The following is a 12,216-nucleotide window of genomic DNA, read 5'->3' on the forward strand; positions in this document are numbered from 1 at the left end:
CCTAAAAACCAAGAAAATGTAGTGGCTGCATCATTGACGACAAAAGGAAAGGCAAATCTTCCACCAAAGGCCTCTTTATGCAGTTTTGATTATGATGTCCGCTATCGTCTGTGACCAATGCTGCCTCAAATGAATGAATGATACATGCGGTACATGACCGTACGTGTCTGTGGTGTTAGCACTTGTATTGCAGAACTCAACCTCCCCTTTAGATCACACATTTACAAATAGATACTTGGGAACCCTAGTGGTTTTTCCTTTGCTTTTTTGGTACGAAGCATAGGAGACATTTATGCCTTTTAAACAGTAGTGATGAATATGAATGCAAAAAAAAGAAAAGGTATTCAGTTTGGTTATTTTTCAGAAGAAATTGTTTCTTTTATGTTCTCGTTTATGCCGCGGCCTACAGGAATATATCAGTTGAAGCTTGACTTGTCAAGTGATCCAGTGTTACATGCACTTCAACATTCATTAACTCCTTCCTCGGCTTTATCAGCATTGTAATAGGCACTCTATTCGAGAAAATTTCTGCCCAGTAGAGTCCATTTTAACTGTTTCTATTACCCATTCAACTTAACATGTTTGTACCATTCTGCGCTCGCCGCACTAGATGATTTTTCTGTTTTCTTTACACCAACTTCCGAAGTTTAGAAAGTGCCATGATACCAATCCACAAGAAAACCCGAAGACTCTTAGTACTTTCTCTCACTGTTACAAGGTGGACGACAACAGAAACCTTAAAGATGATTTACTTGAGAGAAGATGACGCCGTCCTCTTTAAGTAATAGCAGAACATGGGAGAGAACCCACATTTTTCAGGGTGCCGGACTGGTGAAAGAGCATGTTGCAGATGATGTTCGTTCACCAGTGATGAAAACTGTGACCCTAATCTGGTTAAACTTTGATCAATAATAACATTGGAGCGGAAAATTTTGGTTACACAAGATGACGGACGTGATCATCCCGGGGTCCGATGTGATGATAGCCGTGTTTCTGCTATCATCCCTGGGTTGTTCCTGACTATCATGCCGAGCTAGCTAGCATAAAACCGGTTTAACAGTATACCTTCCTCGTGATGCATGATGAACAGTCTCTCCTTTACTGCATGCAACTACCAGTGCACCACAACTTTCCTATTCATCCTCTTGGTACTCTTGTATTCTGTATCAACTTTGGAACCATTCAGTCGAGAAGTTCATGATATACAGAAAATCTCAACCTTAACCTGGCCTTGCTGTGGAGGGAGCTGAGACAACTGCTTCTTCTGGACTTTAGTAACTTCTTCAGTATGGGCCATTGAAGTCAGCTTACCCTTTACAATGAGGAGACATCATATCATAAGCAGATATGAGAGAAAATAGAGATGCTGCATTAAAGAAACGTGCAGATGGATATTCTAACAGCTTCAAAATTGATGTAGATGAATAAAACAGATGAAATCTGCGGAGAACAATATCTTTGAGAACAATAATTACCTGCATTTTGAAGAAAGTTAGGAGAAGAAACAAGTTGGAAAAATACTAGCAAACATATGTATACCTTTATACAGAATGGAAACTCATCATAAAGTATATACTACACTGAGCTTGCCTCAATTTTGTCATTGTTACAGAGATATCCTCTAGGATTTTCCAAAGCACACGAAAAACCTCTATCAATATTAATGGGGAATAACTTCTAGAATTATGCATACTTTAAATTATAATGTTCTTCCTATCAATTGCCCTTGCAAAAAATATTAAACTAAACTTAATTCTCTCTAGAGAAAATATACTATGTAAGAGTTGCTCGGGTTAAAAATAAGTTAAATAGCAATTGATATGCTACAAACAAAGTTGCTTAAATCATGTGATAATAAATAAGTTCAAAAAAGTTAAATGCTGATGATTAAGATGTCAATCTCACTCTTGTACTCTTATCTTACTCAGACTCGGGTACGAGAGTCCTGTGTACATGGGTACTCTAGTACAAAATGAAGAGTCCGTATAACATAGCTTCTACTATACCTGAGATACCTGCTTCCTAAAAGTGCTTAATCTCCAGAGGACTACTCAAACAAGTATCTCACAACCTGCACGCTCTACCTACAAGCAATCAAATTTGAGTATTCAATCAGGTCAATTGAACACACAATGCATAAAGTATAATGCACATGGATGCCATCCTTCAGAATATGAATAACTTCCAAGTGGTCTGCCATAAATCCACCTAAAAGAGACAATAATAACTTTGCTATTAGTTATGTTTTCTCAAATATAGGAGTCTTCATTGGTTGACCCCACCACCAACCACCCCCAGGAAAAAAAAAAAAGAAAAAGTAGACAGCGTGTCACTGGTTACCTGAAGAGTGTCCCACACGTGTTCCAGAGCCAAGCAAGCTCAGTCGATTTCTGAGTTTTTCTACTTCCTGCAAGACATAAGCATTTCATCAAAAGGATCCTGAAAGCTATGCCAGTCAAAATGAGCAAACAGGCCAAGATGTTGTCCCTCAGGAAAAAAAGTAGAACGGAAAAAGGAATAAGACAAACCGAAAACATCAAGCAGGCACAAAGGGAGAGAAGAAGAAAAAGGACATGGACAGGAAAGCACATTAATTATTTCAGCTTCTAAATTTGTCTTGGGAGATTTTTCCTTACCAACAATCAGCAAAACCTACTTTGCGAACAAGTGCATGGAAAATTAAGAAGAAAAGATGGAAAACAAGTTATTTACAGTCATAGATGTAATAAGTGAGCAGGCACACAGACACAGACATACAGGAGACCAACAACATCTGAATCACTGATAATTAATCGTAATAATGAAGTGATTATTTGCAGGAGATCATACAACAAATTTCAATGCTACCCTGCTGAATTAAATAATATGAGCTTGACAAGTTGAAATTTTGACCTCAGACCCAATAATGGGAGTTTTTCCACCCCAAGGAAACATAAAAAGAGAAAGAAATCTCTCATACTGGTAAGGAGGGAAGTCATGCAATTCTCATGTTAAGTTTAAAAGAAAACAAGGAAGAAACATAAAATTAATGAAGTAATGCAAAAAGTCCCTCACAGATATTCTGCTTCAAATCATATTCATCAAACAACATGAGCAAGAGTTCAGACAAAATTTCCCAACAAGCAGGGCTTGCCAGAAGGCATTACTTTATCTTCCAGTTTGGCAGACAGTAGTAAGTGATTGTTTTCTGCAAACAATGGTAGCCACGGAATCATACTTTCCACCAGGAAATCTTCCCTCTGTAATAGATAGTAAGACCACTAAACAATCAACTTTGGCTGGCAGTGACAATTCACTATGTAGACCGGATCAATCGAAACAATGTTGAAAAATGACTGGCCATAAACTAACTTTTCAATAGTAGACACTAAAAATTTAAATAAGGTCAAACAAATTATGGAAAACAGTAGATTCACCATATTTACTCACAGAAGCTGCTGCATCAAGTTACATTTTACATGATCCTTTCCTGAACTCGCTTACTGAATATGGATCATTACAGCACAAAGTTGTTTCTAAGTAGCGAACAAAGTCAAATGAATTCACTTGATTGGTGCAAGAATGGTGTAGATCAAAAGAAGCGTGACTATAAGAATAGCACCGCCAAGAGTGAAACTCTGACTGGTCCACAACTTGAGGTTTGACTTCTCTGTTCTTTTTATGGGATCAACTTCCTCAGACAGTGGGTAGTCAGAACGCCTGGGGTTCCAGCTCACATACTTGTCAGAAAACTGTGAAAACAGGGTCTTCTTCCCTCGCTTCCTGTAACTTGACCAGGCCTTGTCCCAATCAGTTGAGAACTTGTCACCTAAATAATTAGGAGTACAATCAATGCTAAATTCTTCCTTGTAATTTTGCAGGCAGTTTAAGCATATGAAATGAGAAAAAATCTTAAACTTATCAATTCTACATGTACAAAGAGCGATTTCAAATTTTAGAAGACTTACAAGCTCCTGCACTTAAGAAGGTGTATAAGATTTTGTCCACCAACTTATGAATCAACTCTCCTCCAATAAAATGATAAAAGAAATTCTTATTAAATCTCTATCAATATATCTTTTTTCTTAATCTATGACTAAATGTCCCAAACTTCCAATGTTTCTCTTTGAAATAGCACTTTCCAAACCTTGGAAGTCTGCTTTTCCAACCACACTCTCCAAGTATATATAGCAGGCATCTTAGTTTTCTTCCCAATAGTTCTTCACCAGTCTTAACATGTCCCGTGTCAGCTCAACTTGCAACCTGTCTACCATTCTATACTTAATTAAGAACACTAAAAGCAATTGAGCAATTAACATGTCCCATGTCAGCTCAGCACTGTTTTATACCTCTTTTTATTTATCTCCTACGAAACACTCTTTTACCTGTAGCCATTGGAATACAGCTCGATTACAATTGAGCAAAATCTTGAACCAATAAGCCACTACCAAAGAACCATCCAGTCTCCACGTAACAACATAAATTCCTATATACGTGCAACTATATGCACCTTAAGTTACAGAGAAAATGGTACCAATCTAGATATGTAATCAGAAAAAAACATGTCCTAACCTTTCATTATCATATCACGTACTGTTGGTAATAACCATGAGATAGTTTTCATTTATTCATAGAACTCACCAACAAGTTCATGAAACCATAACATGGCAGTAATACAGCATACTAATGATCTGTTCTTTAGCATGGTTTCAGATGCGTATATATTCTTGCATGTATACTTCCACGATAGTTGTTAAATTTATCTGGACATGCTACTTTGGATCCTTGATCAGTTGGATTTAGCATACAATAGAAGGAAAGCCCATGCAACACATATCTCCGGGTGCTGATTTCAAACACACTCCAATTTTGGATAAATCTGATACCATAGAAACAAGTGTGGCAGGCATAAACACGGAATTCACCTGACACATGGAAAGTTTTGTCTGCAGATACTCATATCAAATATATTTCAGTATCTAAGTTTCTATTTAGTGATTCCATTTTCTAATTTAATGGCATCCTAACTTCATTACAATCAATAAATGACTTTATCTTCAAGACTATACAGGTTGATTCATTGCTTTGAGATCATCAACAAAGACGGACATTAACTTACAGTGTAAGCATTACAAGAACAAAGTACCCTGCTCCATATACTATTGAGAGAATTAGCTATACTGAAATATAAGAAGTGAAATTCCAAGATTGAGAAAAGGACTAGTAGAGAAAAAATGCCAAAAAAGTGGGATTTTATCAGATCATACATCTTTTAACCTTCAATTAAGTTTAAAAATAAACAAATTTCCATTTCTTTCTTTTTTTTTAGGGAAAAAGAAGGGATAGCAGAAGCACTAATTTACAAACTGAGATGACTTTGCACGACCATGAACTGCAAGGTCTTTTCAGCAACATCTTGCGATAGAGTTGAGCAGACAAAAGAAGAAGAAAAGAAAAGAAAAGGACAGACAATCAAAAGATGCCATCAGAAACATTTGAAATGCGTCATTAATTGGTCCGATTCCATAAACTAAATGAGTAAAGCAGAGATGTTGGTTGCAGCAAAACTTGATTAATTGCTTTTTGAACGGCCTAATGGACTGAACAACCAAGCTAATGCTTCATTTATTGAGACCTGTAAAGCTTAAAAGTATTCACAGACACTACTTAAAAGTCCACAGAATTTAGGTAAATATATTGCATTGAACTCCTAATAAACGGTATATACCCATCATGAATCGGGGCTTAACTACAAACTCGACCAGACCATACAGTAGAGATTCAAAAAATATATACTCCATTCTTTCTTTGATCCTTTCTTTCCTGTCTATCTGTTTGTTCCTACTTCCAAGTAATGGCCAATACAGAGAGAAAATTATGGTGACCTTTCTACGTGGGCACTGACAATCCAAGAGACCAAAACCTTTTATGAACCCCCTCCGTCAAGAACATATCGAATTTAGTCTCCCCATTTAGCTAAAGGTCCTTTTTTTTCATAAAGGCCTGTGGGAATGGTGAGAATCGAACATTCATTTAAGAGGAAATTAAAAAGGTCCTTAACCACCGGGGCCTAAAAACTTGATAAACAAATACGCTAGCGCCAAAAGCACATCGAAGTTATAAGACTGTATATGTTAGAAAGATAAAAGTACCTCCATTTCTGTCGTCGCCGTCGTTGTTCCCATTTTGCTGGGGCTGTCGTTTGGAGTCTTTTCTTGAGCAATATGGTATAAAACTGAAAGCGTTTCTGTTTCTTGAATCAGGCCTTAAAGTGTATGATGAAATGCTTCCAAATGCAAGTCGAATATCCATTCGGTATCTTTTTCTTCACCGGGAACTCAAGGCTTCAAAACTCACCAATCGCGCTTTTGCTATCAGTGAGAGTATATTATTTTCAGCGTTGCAGAGGCTGAAACGATAATCCCTCTCTCCCTCGGAGATTTTTTTCTCTCTCTTGCTTTTTCCCCCTTAACTGCAATTGGGAATTTGGGATGAGTCGAAATTACATGTCTTGTCCCTGAATTTCTAGTGACTTTTGAGGTTTCTTCTCCTGGTCGAAATTATATCAGAAACCTCGCCCAAGGTTTCTTCTAATATCACTTGGCGCCCTTGAAGTTTTGAAAATATCACTTACCTCTCCTGATAATTGTAAAAAAAAAAAAAACTATATTAGCTCACACTTGATACGTAATTCACATATCAAATAAATGAAAATTAAAATTTAAAAAAATAAGAAACAAAAATCACTGTCTTCTCTTTCTCTCTTCTCTAACATTCTCTCTTACTCATTTTTTGGATGACTGTGCAACTTTTTATTTGTAAAATTATAGTAAATTGAATTCTGTTTATCTTTTATTTTTTGTTATTGCAATATGTGTGGTGTGATTTCTTTATCATTTTGATTTGATTTTTATAATGAGCAGTACAATTTAAAAGTTTAGGCACATGTTAAAAATAAGTTGGAAAAAAAATATAGATTCATAAGAAATCAATTTTAAGCATATAAAGTTAAATTTGTGTTAACGTATTTCTTTGTAAATATCTTTTTATTTTTAAATTTATATTTTTATGAATTGTAGCACATTGTGATGTGGTAGTATTACTAGAGATTGTTTCTAGGTGATAATTTTCTTGGAATAAATAAAGTGGTTTAGGAGTGTTTTTATTTAGCAAACAAAATGGCAATTATGAATTTTTAAAATTTTGTTACACAAATAACAAAAGTAAGGGAAACGAGTGATATTTTTAAAACTTTAGATATGTTAGGTGATATTAAAAGAAATCTCAATGGAGGTTTATGGTATTTTTCCTTGTCAATTTGGTGCTTTAACTTCTAACTATTAGATAATTGAAATGGTAATGATAAATGCTAATCCTATATTATTTTTGGGTGTTTTTTTCAAAAATATTGTATGTGAAAAATTTGTCACTCAAGTCATTTATTGGGGTATTTTTAAAAATTAAAATTTTATTGAAATGTTTTTAAATTTTTTAAAAACTTCTTATCACAACCACTCACCACCGCTTCCACCTATGACTACCTCTCATCTTTCCTCCATAGTCCTATTCTCTTTCCCTTTCTTTTCTTTTCTTAGCCCCTCCTTTTCCTTTCTTAATCACTATTTTCTTCTTTCTCGTTCGTCGCAACCAGATCCAATTGCAAGAGGGAGAAGGAGGAAAAAAAAAGAAGGAGGGGAAGGACGGAGAAAGAATGAGAAGAAAGGAGAAGAGAAAGGAAACAAGAGAGTACGGAAGGGGGCAATGGTAGTAGTGGTAGTAATCTATATCTATATGTATTCAGGAAGGGATTTTTAGCAGAAACCCTCTCAATGCCTTCTAAACTTGTCATACTTTTTTCTAGATTTTTGTATTTATTTTAATACATAAAAAAATAGTGGGTTATAACCCACCTTATCACCAATCAATATTCCTACTATCTCACTCCCACTATCCCACTATCACCTTATCACCAATCAATATTCCCACTATCTCACTCCCAGTATCCCACTATCTTAATTCATCCTACAATCACTCCTACAAATTCTCTCCCGTTTCCCACTCCAATTAAGAGTCCACTCCAACTATCTCTTAATGACCCATTTTTTTTTAATTCAAAATTGCGTCTTCACATAACACAGGAAAATACCTGAAAGCTATCCCATCCTGGTACCAGAACTCCGGTGCTCTTCTTAGTACGCATCATACTTCTTTTCTTGAACCTTCGGCAGACGTCACGAAGCCGGCGGTGATTACCTTTCAATAAGTGACCCTGCTCATTTAGCTATTGATTAGTATTATTGTGTTTTTTCACCTTTGCCCCACTTATCTGCTGTCCCAAATTCAAGTTATCCTATTATTTAATATATTAAAATTTTTCACTCAAAATTTGTAAGGAACTCATCTAAAGTTTCCTCACCATGGAATATGCCCGCCTACAAGCATTTCAACAACAACTAGATTTCAAACTCGCAAGATTGCAAAGGAGGAAATATTTGCTTAGAAAACGAAACATATACCGCAACGATTCCACACACCAGTTGGAAAAGTTTCAACAAGTTTGCGCTGACGAAAGAAAAATCTCAAATCAAATCCGAAGAACAAAATCCAGGCTACACTGATTAAAACGTCGTTCGCATCAAATTAAAAATTCCGGTACCGTGTTTTCTTTAAATATTATTCCCCATATTGTAATTCTTTTTATTTTCGATTATTTTCAATAATATAATATGTCTATAATTTTTTTCCAACCCTTTTACTGATCGACTTAATTAACTTATCGAGTTAATTCCCTCACCCTCTCTCTCAGTTTCTTATTTGTTTTGGGTTCTCTATTGATTTTGTAAATGTATTGATTTATTTCTTTTGTGAGCAGTAGTGGAAGATATTATGTGCAGAGACTCCAGCAGAAATCAACCTTCTTGCGGCCGGCTTAATTTTCCAGGTCGGTCCCCTCTGCCTTTTAAGTATGTTGTGCTTTTGCTTTGCTTTTTGTCATGAATGATATTGCATTGATTTTCTGATCATCCATTATTTCTGAAATTTTTTTACAAAATCCTATGAACGGTTGTTTGCTTATTGTTACAATGTAAAGCAAAGATAAAAAGGTATTGCTTACTTATATAATTGCGGATGGTATAGGTTCATGATTGAGGGTTCTACTATTTCTAACATAAATTGTATATTATAAAAATTTATTTGTTTGTATTACTGAAATTTTTTTAATTATTTTTTATTGCACATTTATCACATAAAATAGGTGTTACGATAGTTATTTTCATAATTTTATTCCAAAAATGATCGTGCATGAAATAAAAAAAAGATTTTTTGATAATTAAAAAAAATAATTAAAAATGGTTTATAATTGGAGAAAAACAATTCAGATACTACTAATAACTAAGGCACTATACGCCCATTATTAAAATTGGATTAATTTTTAATTTCGTCAGAAATCCTTTTGGCAAAATTGCATTCTAGCCTTTCTTTTCTTTATCAACAATGACAATTACAACTACGTGATTCATCTATCTAGCAACAGCACAATTCAACTCATGGAATAAATAGTTCATTGCTTAAAGTACTTAAACGAAAGGTTAGAGCCAAGTCCTACTTAACACCTGCAAGTAATATATTACAATTAGAAAAAAGAAAATGATTCAAGAGGAGCAAAAAACTCACCAAGCCCCTGACATATGTGCAATCGTCAAGGCACTTTTGAGCATTTAAAACTGCATTCCTTAGTTCAGGTAACCACTTCTCTGTAATTGTTTTCATTTGATTACAATGCAATTCTATTAAATTCTATTGATGCTATTTCTATATTAATAATTGTATTTTTTCGGTTAACAGTTCTCATACAATGTATCACTATTTACACATAAAATAAATACATAAACTATTGATTTTTAATTTGATATATATTTTATTTCTAGATCAAAGAAATGAAAAATCTAACTGTCCTCAAGATTGCCAGGCATCCACATCACCAATGATTTTGCGTGATCATGGTAAATATACAGTTTCTTATATCGTCATACTCATCTTACATACACATTTTTTGGCTGCACTATCTTGCTAAATCAACTATAGATACAATACAATACAATTGTATTACAATTGTTCGATTACAATACAATTGTATTACATTCTATTGATGCTATTTATAGACAACTTAGCAATTTTATAGATTAGCAATTTATTTTATTTTATAGATTACCAATTACTACATGTACCAAAATATATTTATATAGGGATTACTTCATTAACTATGGGTGCTAATAACAATTCAATTGGTGCGTATTTTTCATTTGATTAGAACACAATTGTATTAAATTCTATTGATGCTATTCTATATTAACTATTGTATTTTTTTGTTAACAATTCTCATACAATGATAAAAAAAAATTCTCATACAACCGAAAAAAGATGGTTCTTGAATGATATATACATTCTATTATATTTCAAACTATTGTTAAACAGATATTATATTTTAATTTTATTGGTAAAATTTTTTCACCTTTATTTGTTCACCATTTTATTTTTTTTTCCAATAATGTTAGCACCGTGCATAGCACGGGTATTCCCACTAGTGTATAGTATTTGATATTGTCATGATGATGGTTTCTGTATCTTTAGGCCAAAAGAGTTAATGTTTCTTATCACAAAAAGATAGTCATTATCTGATTCTTTGTCACTTTGGTCTGCATTGTAATAACATGATCGACACTGTTGTTAGGTAATTAATTTCATGTACTTTTAATTTCAACATATTTTTCTGTATTGTATATAACATTTTATTTGTCAAACAGGTACAATGTTGACATACAAATCAGAGATTCCAATGGTAACATGCATCTTAATCTACAAGACAGACATGCACGATTCGTATTTGGTCGTGATGCTTCTTATCTCAAAGAAGGTAGGTAGAATTTCTTGATATATATTTGTTTTTTATAATGCTATTTATAAACTATGTAAAAAAATACACTAATTTTGAATTTCGTACGTACTTAATTCTCAGAAAAATGGTGATAGGTTGTTCAACCAACAAATCAATTCATGCAAAGATCGTGTATTTTCATTTGTAGTACGCACTCCACAAAATTCAACTGAATTAATTAAATCACCAATTTTGGCTTTTGTACTAAAAGTTAATTTGTGTGAAGAATGTTCGCACCTTCATGCAAGATTATCAAATCGAATGCATAATATTTGTAAGTATTTCATTTTAACAACATTCAATTACATTCATTTTTGTTAATATATCATTCATTTTCTAAAATAAATTTTTATTATTTTTTTAGGACCTATCTTCTGAAAAAAGGCAGTTCTTGAATGATATGCATATTCTATCATATTTCAAACTATTGTTAGACAAATATTACATTTTAATTGTGTTGGTACAATTTTTAAACCTTTTTTATTCACCATTTTATTTTTACTTTTTCAATAATGCTAGCACCGTGCGTAGCACGGGTATTCACACTAGTAAATTTGTAAGAGGCCTCGAGTCATCTTATTCTATTCCTAATTTCGTGAAAGCCTCCAAACGGTGACTTGTCATCTTGGAATTGCTGCAGGCCGGATGGCCCTGTCCACGATCGTTCGAGCAAATTCTGAGTGCAAGCCCGATCCATCTCGTTTATCTACCTATATAGTAAAAGCGCGAATGGGATTGTTAAGGGTGGTTGTTGTTTTGCAATCAACCTACTATATAACAGAAAGTTTATCAAATAGAGTATTCAAAAAATAGTGCCCAGATACTTAATGAAACAACTTTCAAATGATCAACACAAACTAAAGTTACAAAATCACCAAGGAAAATTAGATATATTAGCTCTAGCAAATACGTAAACGAAGTTAAACAAATTAATCAATCCCTTCATACTTAGGTCTAACAAATTGTATATACATGTTTAGTTATTATAGTAACTAACTATTGAAACACACTCAATGTGTACGCGACTCGTCCAAAAATGTTACTATTAATCGTTCGAATCAAATAAATAGCGCAAGTGAATATAAATATTGTACATAATATGTAATCAAAAGTGTATTGTAGAGATATATGTACAGTGGACCGATGTTCATTAATACCCACGTGTCAACGTTTAAGTAATGTTATTTTGAAAATGTCCTTAGGCAGCAAAATGAATGCATACGGTCGATTGACGTCTTTATCTTGCTCAAACGAGGCATTGCAAGAAACTTTAACTGTGAATCTAGTCGTACATTCATAGT

The 12,216-nt window shown here is 33.9% G+C and overlaps 1 protein-coding gene across 1 annotated transcript; it reads right to left on the reverse strand.

The window, feature by feature from the left end:
• Positions 1–3,394: 3,394 nt before the first annotated feature.
• On the reverse strand, positions 3,395–6,441 carry LOC113774543. Its single transcript, XM_027319084.1, has 2 exons — positions 6,132–6,441; positions 3,395–3,808 (listed from the first exon to the last, which is right to left on the reverse strand). Exons 1-2 carry the CDS (start codon positions 6,289–6,291, stop codon positions 3,543–3,545), a joined length of 426 nt encoding a protein of 141 aa, XP_027174885.1. The 5' UTR covers positions 6,292–6,441; the 3' UTR covers positions 3,395–3,542.
• Between the last annotated feature and the right edge of the window lie 5,775 nt (positions 6,442–12,216).

This window comes from Coffea eugenioides, chromosome 6, assembly GCF_003713205.1.
Source record: "Coffea eugenioides isolate CCC68of chromosome 6, Ceug_1.0, whole genome shotgun sequence".
Classification (NCBI taxonomy): domain Eukaryota; kingdom Viridiplantae; phylum Streptophyta; class Magnoliopsida; order Gentianales; family Rubiaceae; genus Coffea; species Coffea eugenioides.